General features: G+C 40.1%; 2 protein-coding genes across 2 annotated transcripts; both read right to left on the bottom strand.

Annotated features, from left to right (window-relative positions):
* Positions 1-8: 8 nt before the first annotated feature.
* Positions 9-9,647, bottom strand: RB195_022165 (uncharacterized protein; the record flags this gene model as incomplete). The annotated part of the gene is made up of 14 exons (XM_064209194.1): positions 9-41; positions 188-271; positions 1,193-1,294; positions 1,363-1,475; positions 1,556-1,720; positions 1,820-1,953; positions 7,217-7,298; positions 8,099-8,340; positions 8,453-8,531; positions 8,594-8,679; positions 8,977-9,078; positions 9,136-9,293; positions 9,357-9,452; positions 9,552-9,647. The coding sequence occupies 14 exons, from the start codon at positions 9,645-9,647 to the stop codon at positions 9-11; spliced, it is 1,572 nt and encodes a 523-aa protein (XP_064065075.1).
* Positions 9,648-12,672: 3,025 nt separating this feature from the next.
* Positions 12,673-13,212, bottom strand: RB195_022164 (uncharacterized protein; the record flags this gene model as incomplete). The annotated part of the gene is made up of 1 exon (XM_064209193.1): positions 12,673-13,212. The coding sequence occupies one exon, from the start codon at positions 13,210-13,212 to the stop codon at positions 12,673-12,675; it is 540 nt and encodes a 179-aa protein (XP_064065074.1).
* Between the last annotated feature and the right edge of the window lie 5,426 nt (positions 13,213-18,638).

Genomic DNA, 18,638 nt, shown 5'->3' with positions numbered 1-18,638 from the left:
TTCCAAGATTAACGGGAGTCAAGATGATCAAGGTGATATAGCTATAACAAAGTTAGTGATTAGGTATGTTCCAAAACGTGGGAAATTCCAGCAAAACAGGAAGAGTTGTTCTAGGTGGCAACAATCTCATAATTTCAGGGTAACTATTATTAACGGCATACTTTGTTATAATGGAAACATTACCCACTTTTCTCGGTTCTGAACTTTCTACGGTTGTGGTTGCCCAAGAACTGTGTGTTCCGTTCATCTCATCTTCCTCTGAGGGGATCCCCTAAACAGAATTTGTAGTTCGATTTTTTGCGATGCATAAATGAGTTAATATGAAGTTTATGGGTCCGATTGATACTTGATTTCCGAAATTTCATTAGAGAGTACTAAAATTCTTATTATATGACATCATATGCCCACACTTTTAGCTTTTCGAACTTTTCTTCAACAACTTCACCTAATAGTTGTGAACTGAGCAAACGACAAACTGACTAGGTTTGTATACTTCTCAACATCTTCTAGTACTTGTAATTGGCATAAACTACCAGAACATGAAATCTCATGCACAGAAATACTTATCACAGTGAAGATCTTAGGCTTACGACAGGCAATTCCAATTATTCTTGCTAGCTAGGAAAAAAATAGTAGTAGTGAAGTATTTCGAGACAAGTTTGAAGTTCTTTGAAAAGCACTGACTGACTAACAAGACTGACAACCTGTCTCGAAATACTTCAGTTCTTTAAATGTATCGCACTTCTGCATCACAAGTTAAATTTTTTGATGCAGTGGTGAACATGGGAGGCAGCTACCAAGAACTTTTGCACATTTGAATATTTGGATGAGTCAATTCACAAACATTACATATACGCTACTCGATATTATGCAGTTTATTAAAAGCTACTCCATATGAATTCTGTCGTGTTTGGTCACAACAGACTACGACAAAACATCACTGATGTTAGAACAACAAAATCTACTCAATAAGCGAAAAAAGCGAAGCGAAAACTGATGTAAATTAACAAAGAAGATTCCTGCAGACGGTGCATCAAGCAACAAAGTAAAAACTTTTTCGAACAAATAAGAATCATCCAATTATCTGCCTTAAGGTAAACAAAACTATGTTTGAAACTTCCCATTCGATTAGATATTATTATTTTCTCCAAACAAAATCATAGCGCTACTCATTCAACAAACGTATGCTCACAACATAAGGCCTGTGCGTTTGGATAGGCGAGTGACGATGCTCCTCTGAATGTATCGGATGCAAGAATAAGAAGTTGTCTCCTGATACCTCCATTTTCAAAGGCTGGAATATAAACGTGAGGATGAATTTTGCAGCAAGACAAAGAGCTGAAACAGAAAAGCTTAACTGACCAACTCAGTTTCGGAAATTTTTGTTGAAAAAAATTTTGTTGATGCAGCCAGTTTATTTTCATTGGATTTGGGAAACTCCTCACTATGAAATGTTAGCTGGGAAAGGTCACTGACTAAAAAAACTGAGGTAGAATTGCCGTTGAGGATGAACTAGTGCTTGGCAATGTTCTACTTATTGCAAGCAATGACAAACCCATTGATATGTCTTCAACGGAACTTCGCGTCGGAGTGTTGGTGTTCATCCACTTTGTCGCAGCTTGCAAACCTTGCTCAGCACGCTTTCTATTTGAAGACTCAAATGTTGCAGCGGTAACTGTATTGGTAATGACTTTCGACATGGTAGATGCAACAGGTAGAGCTGCAAGTACTCGGTGTGAAAGAAAAAACTGAAATTGTTGACTTTTCACATCAGTAAATGCCGAAAAAGGTAAAATTCAAAGCATTCATGGCTGCTTACTTCTAGTATTCTCGGAAAAATCGCTCTCTTCATTCTCTTCATTGTCACTATTTTGCGCCTCTTTGCTTTTATCTATTTGCCGCTCTTCCTGCCAATTCTTCCTTGTTGGTTCAGGAGATTTGACTTGATTATCTCTGAATGTGTGCTAACACAATGAATAATATAATAATTGAATAATGAAGATTTTCCGTTCTATTTCTATAACAGCAGAAAGCGATGCTGTCGCGGCCTTAAAGGCATCACTCCACGAATCTGAGGTGGTGAGGGTAGGTTATGCCTATACGGGGTCGTAGATTATGGGGAGGAGGGTGATTCCGTCCATTTCTTGCTAATTGCCGTAAAAAAAAACGGCCAGGAAGATACGACTTCGAGCGTTCCGGCGCGCTATTTTATACAATGAGTTCGATTGGAGCGCGCCAGCCTTCTGCATGCGCCGCTAATTGCCGTAAAAAAACGGCCCGGAAGATACGGCTTCGAGCGTTCCGGCGCGCTATTTCATACAATGAGTTCGATTGGGGCACGCCAGCCTTCTGCACGCGCCGCATCTTCCGGGCCGTTTTTTACGGAAATTAGGAAGAAATGGACAGAATCACCCTTCTCCCCATAATCTACGACCCTGTATAGGCATAACCTACCTGAAATCTGTATCACCTCAGATTCGTGGGGTGATGCCTTTAATGGCAGGAGTTGCAACTCGAACTATAATACCGTTCCAATTTTAGGGCCTTGCTTCAGAAGTCTTAAAAAGATAGCTTTTTGCTCCTCGGCTGTTCGCCAAAGAGTTCTTAAATTTTATCTAAGCTGTATAGGAAGGCTACGTGAAAGAAAAAATCAAACGTTTCTATAATTTCTGGTTTTCTTTTAGAAGCAGTACACCAGGGAATCCTAGGATAGTCAGTTTCATGGTGTGCCTCATCTAAAAAACATATCACGAAATTCCTTTCCTTCTTCAACGTATCTACTACTTTCTTTTGACACTTTCTGCTTTTATTTTAACTTTAATCTCCAACTCTAAGGCTAATTCTTCTTACTTAGATATCACTAATTTTTTGGTCAAGATCAAAATTCATTCTTCTAAGTTCAAACATCGAGAATATGAATTCAACACCGAATTTGCCTTCTACAAAATTTCATTTTAAAAAAACTGAAATCAAGAATTCAAAGAAAATGAAAATTAATTAATAAACCACCCTGAAAAACCTGCGGATGCATGTTTTCAGCCTAATTTCCAGCAAAAAATCTATCCCCTTAAGAATTAGTTCACGAATCATAAATTCTAATTGTCTTCTTCAAGCATCACTTTAAATTTTGCAAACATGACTTTTGTAATCCTCATCTCCGAAGTCTTATTCAAGAAGAAAGAGAGTAAAAAAAAAATAAAATTAGTGGACGTACAAACGAAGAAGCAAACACATCTCGCAAAATTATTACGCGAGACAGATTTTGATGTATGCTCTTCCCATACCCTGAGACCTAAGCTTCTCGCATGCTCCGATTACTGATGTGCTTTACAAAGAAACACCTAGTCTATAAGGAATAGCGTTGAAAATTCATTATGTAGATGCGACGCACTAAGCGCTGTCAACCTCTTTGAGGTAGTGTTAAAAAAGAGTCGAGAAATGCCATCTTTTCCTGAAAGGTTATTATTCTTAGGCAGAACAAGCATTCGTAGAACGTATCAAAATCGCTGCAAAAAAGCAACATTGTCTGCGTTTGGTCTCATATTGTCTGCGGCAGAGTTCAGTTCAAAAAGAGGCGAGCCATGAAATGCATATAGCCGCACCCCTTCACGATCATAGACTCCGATGATCGCAAAGAAATGTGGCTTTATATAGTCCTCGCCGTTGTGGTTGCTCATCACCTTGGTCACTTATAACACTATTGTACGGCAGAGAACGGTACACGCACTCATCTGTCTTGCTCGTCTGCACACGTTCCAGATCTATCCTTATTAAATATTCCACTTAATGACCGCGTTGGTCTATAAAAAAATGTATGAGAACCTCCTGCTTTTAGCAGCTAATAAATATCATCCTCAGGTTTAGAAATCTATTCGTACGAATTCTTTTCTTTGAAAAATGAGACATAAAAAAGATCTCAAGCACCATATTTCCATTCGAGTGGCTTCTTTCAACTTTCTTCCTTTCTATATTTAGTCACCTGTTTCAGAAATTCTAAGACAACTCGTAAACTTCACATAAAGACGACTTGAGCTACAAAAAACTTAGAGCTTAGATGGTATCGATTGTCTTCGTCCTCGTTACTTTCGTTAGGAAATATTACGGATTCGCTACCGAACTAGAGGCGAGAAAAATCTGCACGTGAGTTATGAGGTAAAAACGCATGTGACGTCATCGGATTGCGTATTTGAAATTTCCCCGTTGAAAACTGAGAACATTCAGCAAGATATCCTTTCAAAAAATCCAATAGTGTCTCATTTTTTGAAACTTTTTTCTGAAGGTCAGTAGTTCGTGAACTATATCCCGTGCTTGCTGGTACCTCTCTGAGTATTGCCCATGTCTGACTGTCTTTGAATCTTGGCATGTTGAAACGTAGTTTTTAATTGATTTTCTTGGCTTTGATTTTTCCAGGCTCCGACGAAGGCGATAACGCCGAAACGTTAGCTGTTGTTTAGTAAAGAAGATCAATACCAATCTTGGTTACAGCTCACGAAAATCAATTAAAAACTATATTCCGTGCATTTAAAAAAGCTCTTTGATTATCGATGGACATAAGGATCCTTTTCAACACCCTTACGATGCAGCGTATAACTGGTATAGGATGAGGTATATGAGCAACGACAACCACGAGCGCTTTGGGAAATACTCTTTCGCTAACTGCATGGACAAAGCAAGATCTGGGGCATGCTTAAAAATTTACGGAAACCTCTTCATTTGTCGCCAGTCAACGGAGTCAGCATGGAAATGTTCAAAATTTTTTTATTCATCTAGTATTTCTGTGATTACACTTATTATGCATGCGCTGTGAGTTGACGAAAGAAGGGAATCTCGGCTTGGTTCGAAGTCACACACAATTCGACGCGCAGCCGGAAAATCTGAATCTTCGGACTTCATGACTACGGTAATGTGAGTAATAGATCCACACTTCTGTAGAGCATCAAAGAAAACTCTTAACTGCAATTTTTACTGCCGTAGGTGCCTTGATTTTCTCTAAAGCAAGTTGGAAAAAATACAAAAGAAAAAAGAGAAAAATCTGGCATAAATCTGTATTAAAGCTCTGAAAAAGCTAGAAAAGATAGGACAAAATTTCGCGGAAATAGACATAGCTTTTCTCTACAACTCTGCAAAATTGTTCTGCATAATGTTTCCTGAGAACGTCATACTTCAGCAACTCGTGCAGCCTGCCTACTTTGCACTTACTTCTATTTCCAGTTGTAGATGACTTTTTTGCAGAGTGATGATGCTAAAAATCCTTTTCTGAGTGACAATATGAAGGGTCATAATTAGTGGATAAGAAATATGCCCAGTTAATTCTATTAAATTAGATGTAAATGTCTCCCTTCCGTCAGGGACTGATTCACGACTGTTTTGTTAAAACTGGTGTTACACCACTCACTTACGCCATGTGTCCAAATCCACAAAAATCCGATGAAAACAACACATTAGTTTTCTTAATAAATAGGCAGATCTCCAACACATTGAATTGGTTGTAATGGAGGAGTGCCGGAACAACAACACCGCTACAAACTTGTGTCAGCAAAATTTGTCGCAAAGCGTAGGAACTCTTGGGAGTAGGCAAATTGAATTTTGAAAAACTATTCGGAAGCAAATGAGCTGGTAATTTCAAGTATACCTCAAGAGTTTGGTTTTGAAAAACATGTGTCCCGAAAACAGGCAAAGTTCCCCTAACCTTCGTTAATTACTTTCACATTTCCACAATCTGGCCATTGGCTTATCCCGCGGACATATCTCTGTAGAAGGAAGAAGTGTTCATAAAATTCATATTGATTTCTCAAAATTGAACAAAATGTTCTATACGTTCGTGAACAGAAGGTTATTCAGAACACTTTAGCACCTCTCATTATATGTAGGTTCAAAATTTCCTTTTCTTTTGAAATTGACGAAACTACTGCATTGAAGGTTGATAAAAAGATATATTCATAGCAAACCCTGCCCGGAACTTTTCTGAGCAAACAATTTTTTCTTGATAATAGTTCAAATAGTAAGTTAATATTTTGTAGAGTGTTAATTCTTTCGATGTCAAAATTACAACTTTGCTCCACTCCGTTTTTGTTCCTATCTTCGAGCAGGTATCAACGCCCTAAAATGAACTCCTTACTCTCGCGACTCTATACTTGCTCAGAGTTCTTTGCAAAACGTAGTTTAAAGGCATCAACCCATGAATGTGGGGTAGTGCGGGCTTCAGGTGGGTTATGCCCATACGGGGTCGTAGCTTATGGAGACGAGGGTAATTTCGCACATTTCTTCCTAATTGCCGTAAAAAACGGCCCGGAAGATGTGGGGCGTGCACAAGGCTGGCTCCAAGCGAAGTCGTAGAAAGTAGCGCCCTGGAACGCTTGCATCTTCCGAGTCGTTTTTTACGGCAATTAGGAAGAAATGGACGGAATCACCCTCCTCCCCATAATCTACGATCGTGTATAGGCATAACCTACCTGAAACCCGCACCACCTCAAATTCGTGGGGTGATGCCTTTAAGCGCTTACATGGGAGGACGCTTTTCGTGGTTTTCGAGTGACCAAATAAGAGAGAATTTCGACAGTTTTTATAAAAACGAGATTTTTGCAGCCTCTATGATTTTTCCCCGTTTCTGAAATAGCTGGTTTTCGCAGAAAGAAGAAACAAGAAGAATGATGCTCAATTCACTTTATAAGATTCAAAATTTCGACAGTGACGCCGTGCACTTACATAGCAGATATAACAGACTATATTATAGTGCTGGAACGGTTTTGCCCAGGCATGGTCTGTCAGGCATCTCACACGTTCCTTCTGACTCCTCTGGCAAATCCGCGTTACAGAGACACCATTATATTTGAATATAAATGAACGGTGACGACAATTCTACACGTTGTTTATTAATCAAAAGTATGCAGCTTCTGCAATTTCACAAGCTTTCAGAGAGAAATACAAATGGAACACTCTGCATGAAAAAGAAGACAAACGAGTACCAAATTAAGGAGTTTATTGAGGAAGAAGTTTTAACTCCTCATACTGTAGAATTCTTCATGTTTTACAGTTTGATTCGGCTAACATTTGCTTCTTCCTTTTCTTCCCTCTTTTTTCTTTTTATTTCTTGGTTCAATCCCCTTTGTTAGTCATTTTCTCTCTTACACGTCTCAAATTATCACCGCTTCTTCAAGAACGCCTTTTAAGAAAGAAAATCTACAGCAGGACAGAATGACAAAAGGTATGTAATCACCTCAAGATGTCGCCGATTGTTGTGTCGGGGACTTGTGGTGTCCTTCCAGGTGAGCCTTCATTCATAACTAATTCTTCCTCACCTGTAAATATCGGGCGAAATAAACGAGCTATTTATCTGAAAATCGACTCATCGTGTTCTTTCTCTGCTTAGCTTAACAAGTACAAAAATAAGCGCAAAACACCGGCGAAAGAAAATTTGGCAAATTACTCGTTTCTGTGGCCGATTTAGACAATTTTTCCTAATTTTGAATTGACTGCCTACAAACAAATGATGAACTCAGTTGTGTTCAAAACTACCATTTGAGGTATCTCTCAAGGCTCGGTACACTACTGTATACTACTTTTGTGTTCCATGGTCTATGGCTTAGAGTCTACTAATGCTAAAACTCAGGAAGAGCTTTTAGAACTGTCAATTCTACGTCAGAGGTGACCTCTGATGTTTTGGCTAATAGCGCTAATGACGTAAACATTGTTAGCTGACGGAACTCTATCCTTTATGCCTGAATGAGGCAGACGAAGAAAGAATAGGTCATTATTTCCAGTTGAAATTTCGAACTGGAAAATTAGAATAAAAAAGTTCGACGTGCATGAACAAAAAGCGAGGCATTCGATAATGCTGCTCCGCTATGGTGAGGTTTTCACCCTTCTCGTTTCTTTTCAGCACCTTTGAGCTTTGGATGTCTTCGCAAAATTAGACAGGGTGAATATCGTTAACGATAACAGTTTTAATCTTACTTATTATTGGCTTTATAAAAAAACTTGTGATGATGCCCATTAATTCAATTATGTGAAGATACATTTTTCAAAAATTCCAGTGAGAATAGTATGACTTGTCCACGTTTTCTTCCCGAGTTTTGTTTGATTTTTCTTAGCTGCTCACCATCAGATCTTGCGTATTCTGTTGTGCTACTCTCAGTTCCCGTGGGCGTAATTTTGTCAGTTTCAGGAGCCGAATAGAGTCCTCCGGTTGGGAAATCAATTAGAAGTGAAGTTGTCGTGGCAGTTGAAGAAGAAGTGGAAGAAGAAGGAATTCCAAGTTTTAATAAAGGTGCCAAACTTGAAGTCCTACTTGATTGAAGGGGTTTATTCGTAGGCCCCAGCTTTCCGACCTTCTTGATCTTGCTGAAACTTTATAAATAAGTTATACTATCTATCCTCCCATAGCGCTACATTATTATTCCGAGATGTGTTCAAAACTGAAGGAATACTGCTATACTGTCACAGTTTGACTGACCTATGGGGCTTCGGCAAACCAGGAGTGGTGGTGTGATATCTCCGCGAGGCAGTTGTTTTGACATCATCGTATATACTAACTAAAGTAGAGTAGTAAATGAGCAAAACTCTATGGCGAAGATCAAATACCTACTAAAGATACCTATATCTCTCGGCGTCAGATCGCAAAACCGCACTATGTAGTATTCTCCGTCAAGGCGTATAGCATTAATCAACTGGTTTTCGTACCTACAATGAATCTCTGTGTGATAACATTTAGTAACGACAATTTTCAGACCATTGCACATTATTACTGCCCACCTACATGTGGTAACTGCAAAAATATTTAAAGCGCTTTTAAGCAGAAATGGTACTTCTTTCTGGCATTGATCAGTAAGCAGTGAGGAGCGGATTAGAGTAAAACTTCTTCTCCAATTGTTTCATTCACTAGTCCACACAAAAAAAAAATTATTCTATGGGAGAAAAAACCTGAGAAGTTACGGTCGTGGACGCTATATTAAATTTTGCCCGAACGAAATCTCTTACCTCACGATAGTACTTTTGCTAGGACCGATCGGCTTGTTAAAAAAAATCTCTCGACAGTTGCTTTCGTCACGAGAGCGCAGACGACAACACATTATCTGCACCCTAAAATAAGTAGTATTAGCTGATGGCAAACTGTGATTTGTGTGTAATGGATTAAACCTCGTGTCAGTAAGGCGTGTAATACCAGCCATGTATTCTCGACGGTAACAACTAAACTCAGTTTTTTCGTCTATAATTGGATCAAACATGTGTGAATAATAACAGTCCTCTCGCTCAACTTCAGAAATTCCAGCAGGAATATTGACCCAAGGAAAGAGCTGAAACGATTGAATAGAAAACGCTCTTAAAAGAGTGAAGGAGAATCTTCTCAAACGACCCACCTCATCAATATTCTCACAGCTCATATCCAGAACAATATCTTGTCTCTTCGCACCTACTGACTCCACCATCCTAATCGCGACATCTATAGCTGCAGTCTTGAAAAATTAAAAATGGCTACCTTATTATCTCTCGATGAAAAAGTAAAAAGTAAAAGTGTTCAGTAAACACGATCCTGAACACTAAGAAGGACTCACTTTTTTAGGACATTCCATCCGAAAGTTATCGAAGGGAGAAGATACAAAGACTTTCCGCACCGATACAAGCGGAAGAAGTGTGATTGCCCACCACATCTGAATATGGTTTGATGAAATTGCAGTATTTGGGCTAGGAACCAAAGGTTCGGAGTTCTCTCAACCAATATTCTCATTCAGTATAGAGGGCGAGACATATTTGTTAATAACATTCTATTAATGATAATGCTTCATCTTCACAATATAAGAAATTTTTTAATTTCATAGTAACGTCAGACGCGTTTTAAGAGAAAACGAGTAATTCATAAGATGAAAATACGTAATGATACTACAACGGCTGCAGTCTCCAATGATGTCAAGAATCACGTCTATTGCACGAGAAAAGTTGCACACTAATTAAAACAACTGACTATACCATTCAACACCATGCTTCTCAAAGGAAGTGAGAAACTTAAGCTCGTTTTTATGAAGATAATCTCGGTCAGTATAAACAAGTAATGCACATGTTCACCACTACAGTTTCGTGGAACGCCAGAACCCGACAACAACATGGAGCGTGTCGACTTTGTGCTGTACTAATGACGCTTAAGCATATTATTTGTATAAGGAAAAATTCAACAGGTACTCTAATCCAAACAGCAAAAAGGTTACAATCAAAAGAAGGTCACGCAAAGAAGCCCATGAAAGATTCAAACCATGATAAGTTGATGGTACTGTTTCTCATGATAGTGTAATCGTCAGAAGGGAAAACTTCCGTTTTCACAGCATAGATCACCAAGAATTTGGTCATTCGGATAGGGCGGGGAGAACTTTTGTGGAACTATTAGAGCGACCTCAATACGCAGTTAACGAATTTTTGCGCAGTGCGTCCTAGATAAGAAACCCATGCTGACCAACAATGCTGTGAGAGTGAGTGAACACAGCACGTATTTGGGAATTCGCGACAGCTTTCGATGAGTCCAATCGAGAAGGGAATTTCAAGAAGGGTGTGAAAGAAGGCAAGGAGCGGATTGAACGGAAAATGTTTCGACACACATTAACACATCTGCTTGATGACACAGAATAGAAGCAGGAAAACATCTTCCGCAACGATTCATTGCAAAGGAATTGTTATTTCACTTATTTTGGTATATGCGCAAAAAGTTACGCGGAGAAGATAAGCTATGCATTAGTCAATGCATGAAAAGGCCATGCGTTGCGTAAAAAGCGTCGCCACCAGGCGGGTAAAGACATGTATTAACTTGTCAAGTTCAAATAAAATTTTGTTACAATACTTTGACTTATTACATTATTTTCAAGTGTATTTTCCGCTCCATCTAGCCGTAGTAATCGTTTTGTTTTCAGATAACTTGGTCTCCTTTTTCAGGACTTAAAATATGTCATGGACAAGAGGCAAATTTCATTCTTGTTTCATTTTAAGCCAGGCTGAAAAGCTGCCGGAACAGCTTGCAATATCAATGATACGTTAGGCCCGGGAAACAACGAACGTACGGCACAATGGTGGTTCAAAAAATTCCGCAGAGGTGACGAGAGCTGAGATACGCTTCCTTTAAATTGAAGGTTAAAATTCGCAAAAACTCTCTTGACAACCAAGTAAGTACCGACGCTGGTATACGCTATGTAGCTGAGACGTTTCACAGCTGCAATGGGGTTTTACTAGGTGCATTTAAATCTGCTGTAAAACTGTCTTCTACAGTTCAAAACTGAAATACAGCCCCAAAAGAAAGTTATATGTCAAACAAAGAATCGAAGATTTTATTTAATTCAGAAAATCTTCCCTTACGCCTATCTATTTGCACAATCAATACTCACATACTCGAGAAAAAAAAAAGAAAAAGTTATACGCGCAAATCTTAAATTTTAAAGAAGTAAAGAAAGTTTTCAATATAAGCGCTAAGGAACAAATGAGAAACAAGTGGGCACTGTCCTTCTACCAATTTTCAATTGTCATGTATACCGTGGTAGGAGAATGATACTATAATCATTGTTTGCTGTTTGAAAGAAGTTTCCACTGCAGCAAAAAATCACTGAGAATTAAACCAGAAATCAATAAGCACGGACACTTCTTAGAAAGTCGGTCGATAAACTGTCCAAAAAAGGGTCTTCAGACTACACGTAGCCGCACCTACTGTAGCGGTAGGAGAAAGCGGGCTTTCTTATTGGACTCTAGGGAGTAGTTGACTTATTTTTCCAGAAGTAGTTCGGAAAGGAGATGAAAGATTTCTTCCAAATAAGTAACGTAGCTATGAGCACTTGAAAAAAGGAATAGCATATCGGAAGTAAAGAGAGACTAATGTAAGAAAAGACTCCGAAGAAACGAGAGGAGATAAAAACGTAAAGCCATGAAAGGAAACAGCAGGAGCTTACACAAGAAACATACCTCTTAAATACAGACAGCGTAGAAATGAACTTGAATAAAGAGCACTAATGTATCGAAAGTAAATATATATTTACCTAAAGAACGACTCTGAAGAGACGATAGAAGCTGAATGCGCACTTGAGGAGAAAAGAACGGGAGTTTGTAGTAGAAACACATCTCTTTCATATAAGCAACGTAGCAATAAATTTGAAAAGGAGCAATACCGTACCAAAAGTGATGCAGGACTGTTGAGAAGAACGACATTGAAGGGACGACAGGAAATGAAGCAAGGACAAAGCCTTACATGTCCCCACCATTGCGGATAGTAAACAGTAAAAGCTTGCGCCGGCTGCTCTGCTCCAATGTGGCCTGCCGCGGAAGCAAAATCTGCGCCGAAGTGTGTTTTAGTGGCTTGTATTAGATACCTGACGGATAGGCTTTGCAGGATTTCAGAGGAAAAGAATGAAATGCGCAGAGCCAAACTTGAACGTCCCGAGATGAGCGGCGCCCGCGAACGTCGTTTGCCTTGCCTATTCGATATATAGGTACCAACATCTGTTCAGCCGCGCGACCGCGACATTCTTGCCCTTCTAATTCTCCATGCAAACTGAAACAAAATAATCGATAACAATGTTTATGAACCAATAATATACTACATTCATTACTAGATGAAACAAATACCTGCAACATAACAACAATTATTTCTTTCTAGTCGAACTTATCGATGCTCTCTCCATTTGCTTATCTTTTTTCCGAGAGTCCGGATCAAAGTTCTTTCTTTGCGGTGAGAATCCACATTCTCGCTTTCGCTTTTGCGTCCCATTTGTTGCATACTTTTCGATGATATCCTCCATCTTTCGACAAGAGGTCTTCGATTATCGTACATTTCAGACGTTCAGAATGCCAAGGCTTCCTAGCGAACTTGTGTGCTCTATTGACGGGGTAATTCTCCAAGCAATGCTTGCACCATCCTTGGACTATGAGAATGTCAAGTCTCTCCTTCCCATAAATTTGCACGCATGAATCACAATAGTGCTGATCTTCCGCATCACCGAATGCACAAATAATGCCACCTTCTACTCCACACGATGAGTGCCCAAGTTTTTGGCAACAGAAAAATTGAAGACACGGTTCCATCTCCAAACTCCTTGTTTGGAAATGTTGTGTTTGGAGATGCCCTTGGTTGTACTCCTGTTCTTCTGCAGTCATTGTGCTCCATATCGAAATCAGTCTACGGTCTACTTGAGGTGATTTTTGCTGCGATTCTTTGGCTTCTTTACTTTCCTCACTCGAAGCTGGAGGCATTGGTGTCAACGTATTCGCACACGCGACGCGTGCATGACAACGCGAATATGGCGCGTGAATGGGCCAACGATTCGTCATCAGATGTGTGATGGATTAGAGTCGCACCACACAATAGCGCAAGGGCCATATAGTTTATACGTCGAGTTGAACGAAAGTTGTAGCGAGTTGTCGTGCCGCCTTCTACTTGTGCGGGAGATTTCTGTGACTCTTTTACCAAGTCATTTTCCTGTTTTCTACCGGATCTTCATTGTTTGTATTGATCTCCTTTAATCCAATTGAACAAGTGAATCCAAGCATAGCTCTTTGACTTGGGTGCGCATCAGGAGGTACTCAAAGCAGCTGTCAGAATATCTCCTTATGAGTTGTGTGCGTCGACAATTGGGCTGCGCTGCGGTCGGCAGCGACAGCGGACCTTTCCGCTACGCATGTAGGATGCCCCGCCCATCTACTCTCTGAACCTAGGCAGATTGACCAAAGGTGTATGAACTCCAGAATGTGGTTATGATCATTGCAATCCGCGTAGATGGAAAAGTGTGATGGAGTGATGTGAGATAGCTAATTTCTCATCGGATTCAGAACTTGAAGAGTTTAGAGCTTGGTTTTCTTTGTTTTTGAAATCCCATTCGTACTCGCGTAATCGTCCTGGCAAGTACGAAAATTGTCTTGCAGGCACACAATATTCCTGGAGACATATCTTGCGGACAGGACGCCGTATGATCGCGGGTCAACGATTGTTTCTAGACAAATTTTTTTTTTTCTGAACATGAGAAAACATGGAGTGGAATAACGGGAAAACCTACTTTCAAAAATATATTCTAATAGTTACGACTTCTACCTTCTTGTATGAGTAAAGATTTGCATTCAAGTTCTACTCATTTCACTCTAGTTATTCGCCTAATATATATATATATATATATATATATATATATATATATATATATATATATGTCGCTATTTTGATCGAGCAATCTTCATTTGCAAACGGATTTCTCATTGTGGGGCTCATTTCTTATCATTTCATTTCCTTATAAGCTCGTTTTGTCACGGTATCCATGTAGAAGTATCATTCGCGTCTTCGGTGGAAGGGGTGGGCGGAGCCTAAGGATGGACAGTGCGCCTGGACAGGCGTAGCGGCGATCGCTGCTGGCACAGACATCGGCTGCACCCGATTCGCTTGGGGAACGGTCAAGAGGTACCCGTATGATGCGCCGCCGCGTATCCAAGAGGCTAATGAGCTTCGTTAATTGCACCGCGCGTTTCCTGATACCGTCATAATCGCTACAGTAGCCTGATTGCTCCTCATGTGCTACGTCTTCAAGACGCCCGCCCACGCCGTTTCTCCCCACCCATTTCGCCCCGTCTACCGCTCTTACGACGATTTTTTTTGCCGCGCCTACAGCTCTTATGATGCGCTTTTAAAATCGAACGGAAAGGAAAGTACCTGGTATTAGATCTTGTTCGAAGTTCTACATAAACTGTGCTTGTAAGTTAATATAAAAGAAGGAAAGAGTGAAATTGGTTTGTATAAGTAATATGCCATTTAGAAATGCGAGTGAAAACGAATTTATCCTGTTTCGACTTGTTAGGTGGAAAACACTCATTCATCTCTGGGAATGCAAGAGATGTTTCAAGAAATGTCTCGTTGATCGGTGTTATGTTATCTTCCTTACTTTTTTTTTCGCTTTCTAAGGATTTCTTTTTGCTTATCTAGGTGGGTAAAACTGACATCCAACGATCAACGAGGCGCCAATAATGCCTCGCAGACATTAACTGTACCTAAAGGTATATCTCGAAGATACAAAGGTCTCTGTTCGCCGCTAACACATCTAACCTGTCATATTGATTTTTGCAGAGAATAGATAGAAATGGAGCGATAAAACGCTGTAGGAAGAAGTTTGAAAAAACCATACAAAGTTTTATTCTACTTGCGACTAGAACATCATTAATTTTGTTCACGAAGGATTCTTCAAGTAGATCACATCATTCAGCAAGAGCTTTCCGACTCTCTTAGAGGAAACATCAAACACGATTCTCGATGTTTTTGCTTTTTCTGGCTTCCACACCCCGGAATGTGGCATGCAGTAATGCCAGGAGAATTTCGATTTTGTCTGTGGATTATTTCGACCACTCCATTTTGAATATAATCGTTCATTACTTTGTTGTGCTACTCACGTTGGTGACCATTACCAGATAGTTGCTTCTGTAACGAGATCAATCGACGGCATGACGTTATGCTACTCGGCAATTATCAGCCAAGTCGACGACATTATTTTTCAAAGGAAAGAGCACGGTTACAATGCCGTTTTCAAACGATATTGATCTCGAATAGGTTTTGAAGTGCTCGAACTTGTTTTCGTATCTGAGCACATTCTTCTGATGATATTCCTAAACCATCTAATTCGAACAACTTTTTTTTTAAATCTCCGACTCATTCTGCTCTTGAACAAGGCTAAGGCCATGTGTTATCGTTGTGGTTTCTTGCTGGGAATAGATTGACCCCTTGCCGTGTATCGTTGGTCCGAGTATGTTACGCGCAATGCATAGTCTAGATGGCAATGTCATAATATCAACCGTGTTTACGAGGTCATAATAGTTATCTAGACGACTAAATTTGCGGGTGTTGATGTTCACCGCGAATTCTCAGGTTTATACAGATCTTAGTCTCAGTCCTTCAGTTTCTGACAGTCATAACTGCTGTATTCAATTACTAGATCTGATCATTACAAATTTTTGTGCAATTACTGTCGGGTTAAAACGAAATGAGGCACGGTGCAGCTGCGTAAGCAACTGCGCTCGAAGCGGCGCGATGGAGATAGCGTTTGGAGTCGAGGTGGGACCGTCGCAGACTGCAGCAATGAACGGTGGTGGAAGAGATCCTCACTTGATATTAACCGCTACGCTCCACCGCACCGCTTCGAGCGCAACAGCTTACGCAACCGCACGACCTTCCTATCGTTTTGACTCTACCGTACAAAGGCTTATATCGTGAATTCTGCCACATTTAGGACAAATGGGTTTCTGGCAGCCATAACTGCTATGTTCTTCTGATAAACATTTCCAGCATTGTCTGCCTCCTTTCATCATATTTCGCCTTGATCTGACGTCAGTAATTGTCAAGCAGTTCGCTGGTATATGATTTGAGCTGTCGCAAAAACGACACATTTTTCCTGATTTCGGTGTTCCCCCACATCTAGACCGTAATATCCTCGGTTTGGATGGTTTTGGAATTTAACACAATGTTTCAAACGTGCGTCTACAGGCTTTTTTGCATTAATTTCCTTTTCTAGATGATCCATAACATCTTCAATTTTCACTTCGTCTTGATTTTGAATAGTTGTAAGAACATTTTCCACGACAGTATAGGGAAATTTTCCCAGAATTTTCTCTGTCCACATTTTCTCTCGCATTCGTATTATATTTTGGCTTGCAGAGACCATTTGATTCATAATGTGGATACGCCAGAGTTTGCTCGCCCTGATTTCTTGCCACGCGGTAATTCGGTCCAAACCGACGTTCCACAATACCTCAAACTTGGGTAATTAAACCTTTATATTTCCACTAACAACACAACAACATAAAGATCAGCGGAATCTCGCGATAACGAAAATACATAATGTGAAACAACATAATACTCAGAACCTCCATATACTTATTGAAATTACTACCCGAACAACAATTATAATCATGCATGCAACACATTCTAAGTGTACAACGATAACTTAGTCCTAGGCTCTCCAGCCTTACACAAAGGGAACTTAACCTATTAAGTACCTACCTACCTTAACCTTAACCTAAAAAACACGCCCTCTTACCTACCGCTCCCCAGCCCATCCCCTCCGTCGCTCGAGTGCAACTGCTGCCATTTTCCCGCCGTCCAATCACGTCTCGTCCCACTAATCGATACTCGAGGAACGTGACAGTGTGGCGTTCGAGGAGGCGCAGACGGCGCGCAGTTTAGGGTCGTGTCTTTGATTATTGATTTTTCCAAGAACGGCATGTAGTCCCGTGAGCATTCGAATTTTTTCGAATGTGTGCATACAGTTGTCAGCATCATCTTTCGCTGGTTGCAAATTAATCAGTTTTTGCACTATTTTTGCTCTATTGTGACAGCATTTTTTCTACTGTGCTTAAAACCTTGCTTTGGTCATCGAGGGTTTCATACATTGCTCGAAATTCCCGGAACTCTTCTTCGTCCCCGTAGAATCGTGGTAGCCTTATTTGTTTTGGATTGAGAGCGCGACATATAAAATCTTCATCGCCTTTTCTACTTCCTTCCGAAAGTGAATTGTCCTCTGAGACCCAAATGGCAACTTTGTGGTGGACTTTCCTCGGTTTCTACAATCGCAGTTGACTCTGATGCGGTCTCTTGATCTGCGTGGGTGTCATTTGTTCCTGCTGGTTTTTGTTTTCTGGGTTCTCCTTGAGTTGTATCCATCTTTCCTGCCAGTTCCCTATGTGATTCCGTGCTTCTTGAAGAACGGTAAAGAGGGTCCCGGCGGATTCTCCGCGAATGCCTCCGAGACCTTACGTGCCCAGTGGAATAGTGCCAGCGGATACGCGAACAGACCTCGATGAGGTCACGCTCCAGTCGTTCAAGAAGACGCAGACAACCGTCTTATATGTTCTTCTAACCACAAAAACGCAAAGAACTGCGCAGTTACAAGGAAATATGCAAAGAAGAGTGGTGTGAGTTGTCGAAATCACTGAATAAGTCGAAGAATAACAGAGTTTGATAGAAGTATGGGATTTTGTATGGTGTTGTAATAAAGAAAGAGACCTAGTTTATTTTTATACTATCTTCAGAATGTCTAGAAATCTCATCAAATTTTAACTCTTTTTCTTTCTTAAGTTCCAAGAAGTCAGAGACAGAGAGGGTGCTGAAAAAAATTAGGCTACAAGAAAGCTTGGAAGTTAAAGGATAACGATAATTCTCATTACCGTTGCTTTGTATTTGTAGCTATTGGATATATCCTTATCTCATATTTCACGTGAGGATTTGCTTCTGGTACGATTACAAGTTCACCTCACATCACAAAATTGCAGTGGACGTGTCTGATTCTCCAATACAACTTAGTAGATAGTGAATTATATCCTAGCCGGTGATGCAGCGTATGATTAGCGGTAGGTAAGCAGAGTCAGCTATTTAGGTACCAGCGAGACCAACTCCTTAGGATACGCACCTTCGCTAATTGCTCTGACGAGGCATGACAGGGGCATGCTCTAATTTCCGCGGGGAACCTCTTTGCACGCACCGTGCTTCTTAGTATATATATATATATATATATATATATATATATATATATATGCATATATATATATATATATATATATATATATATATGCATATATATATAAGGGGCAGGTGTAGTGTAGCGGTTAGAGGTTCCGCTTTCTGCACGATCGATCGGAGTTTCGAATCCGCCCTA

The sequence above is a fragment of the Necator americanus genome, chromosome X, assembly GCF_031761385.1.
Source record: "Necator americanus strain Aroian chromosome X, whole genome shotgun sequence".
Classification (NCBI taxonomy): Eukaryota; Metazoa; Nematoda; class Chromadorea; order Rhabditida; family Ancylostomatidae; genus Necator; species Necator americanus.
This window is presented reverse-complemented; position numbering and strand designations above follow the sequence as displayed.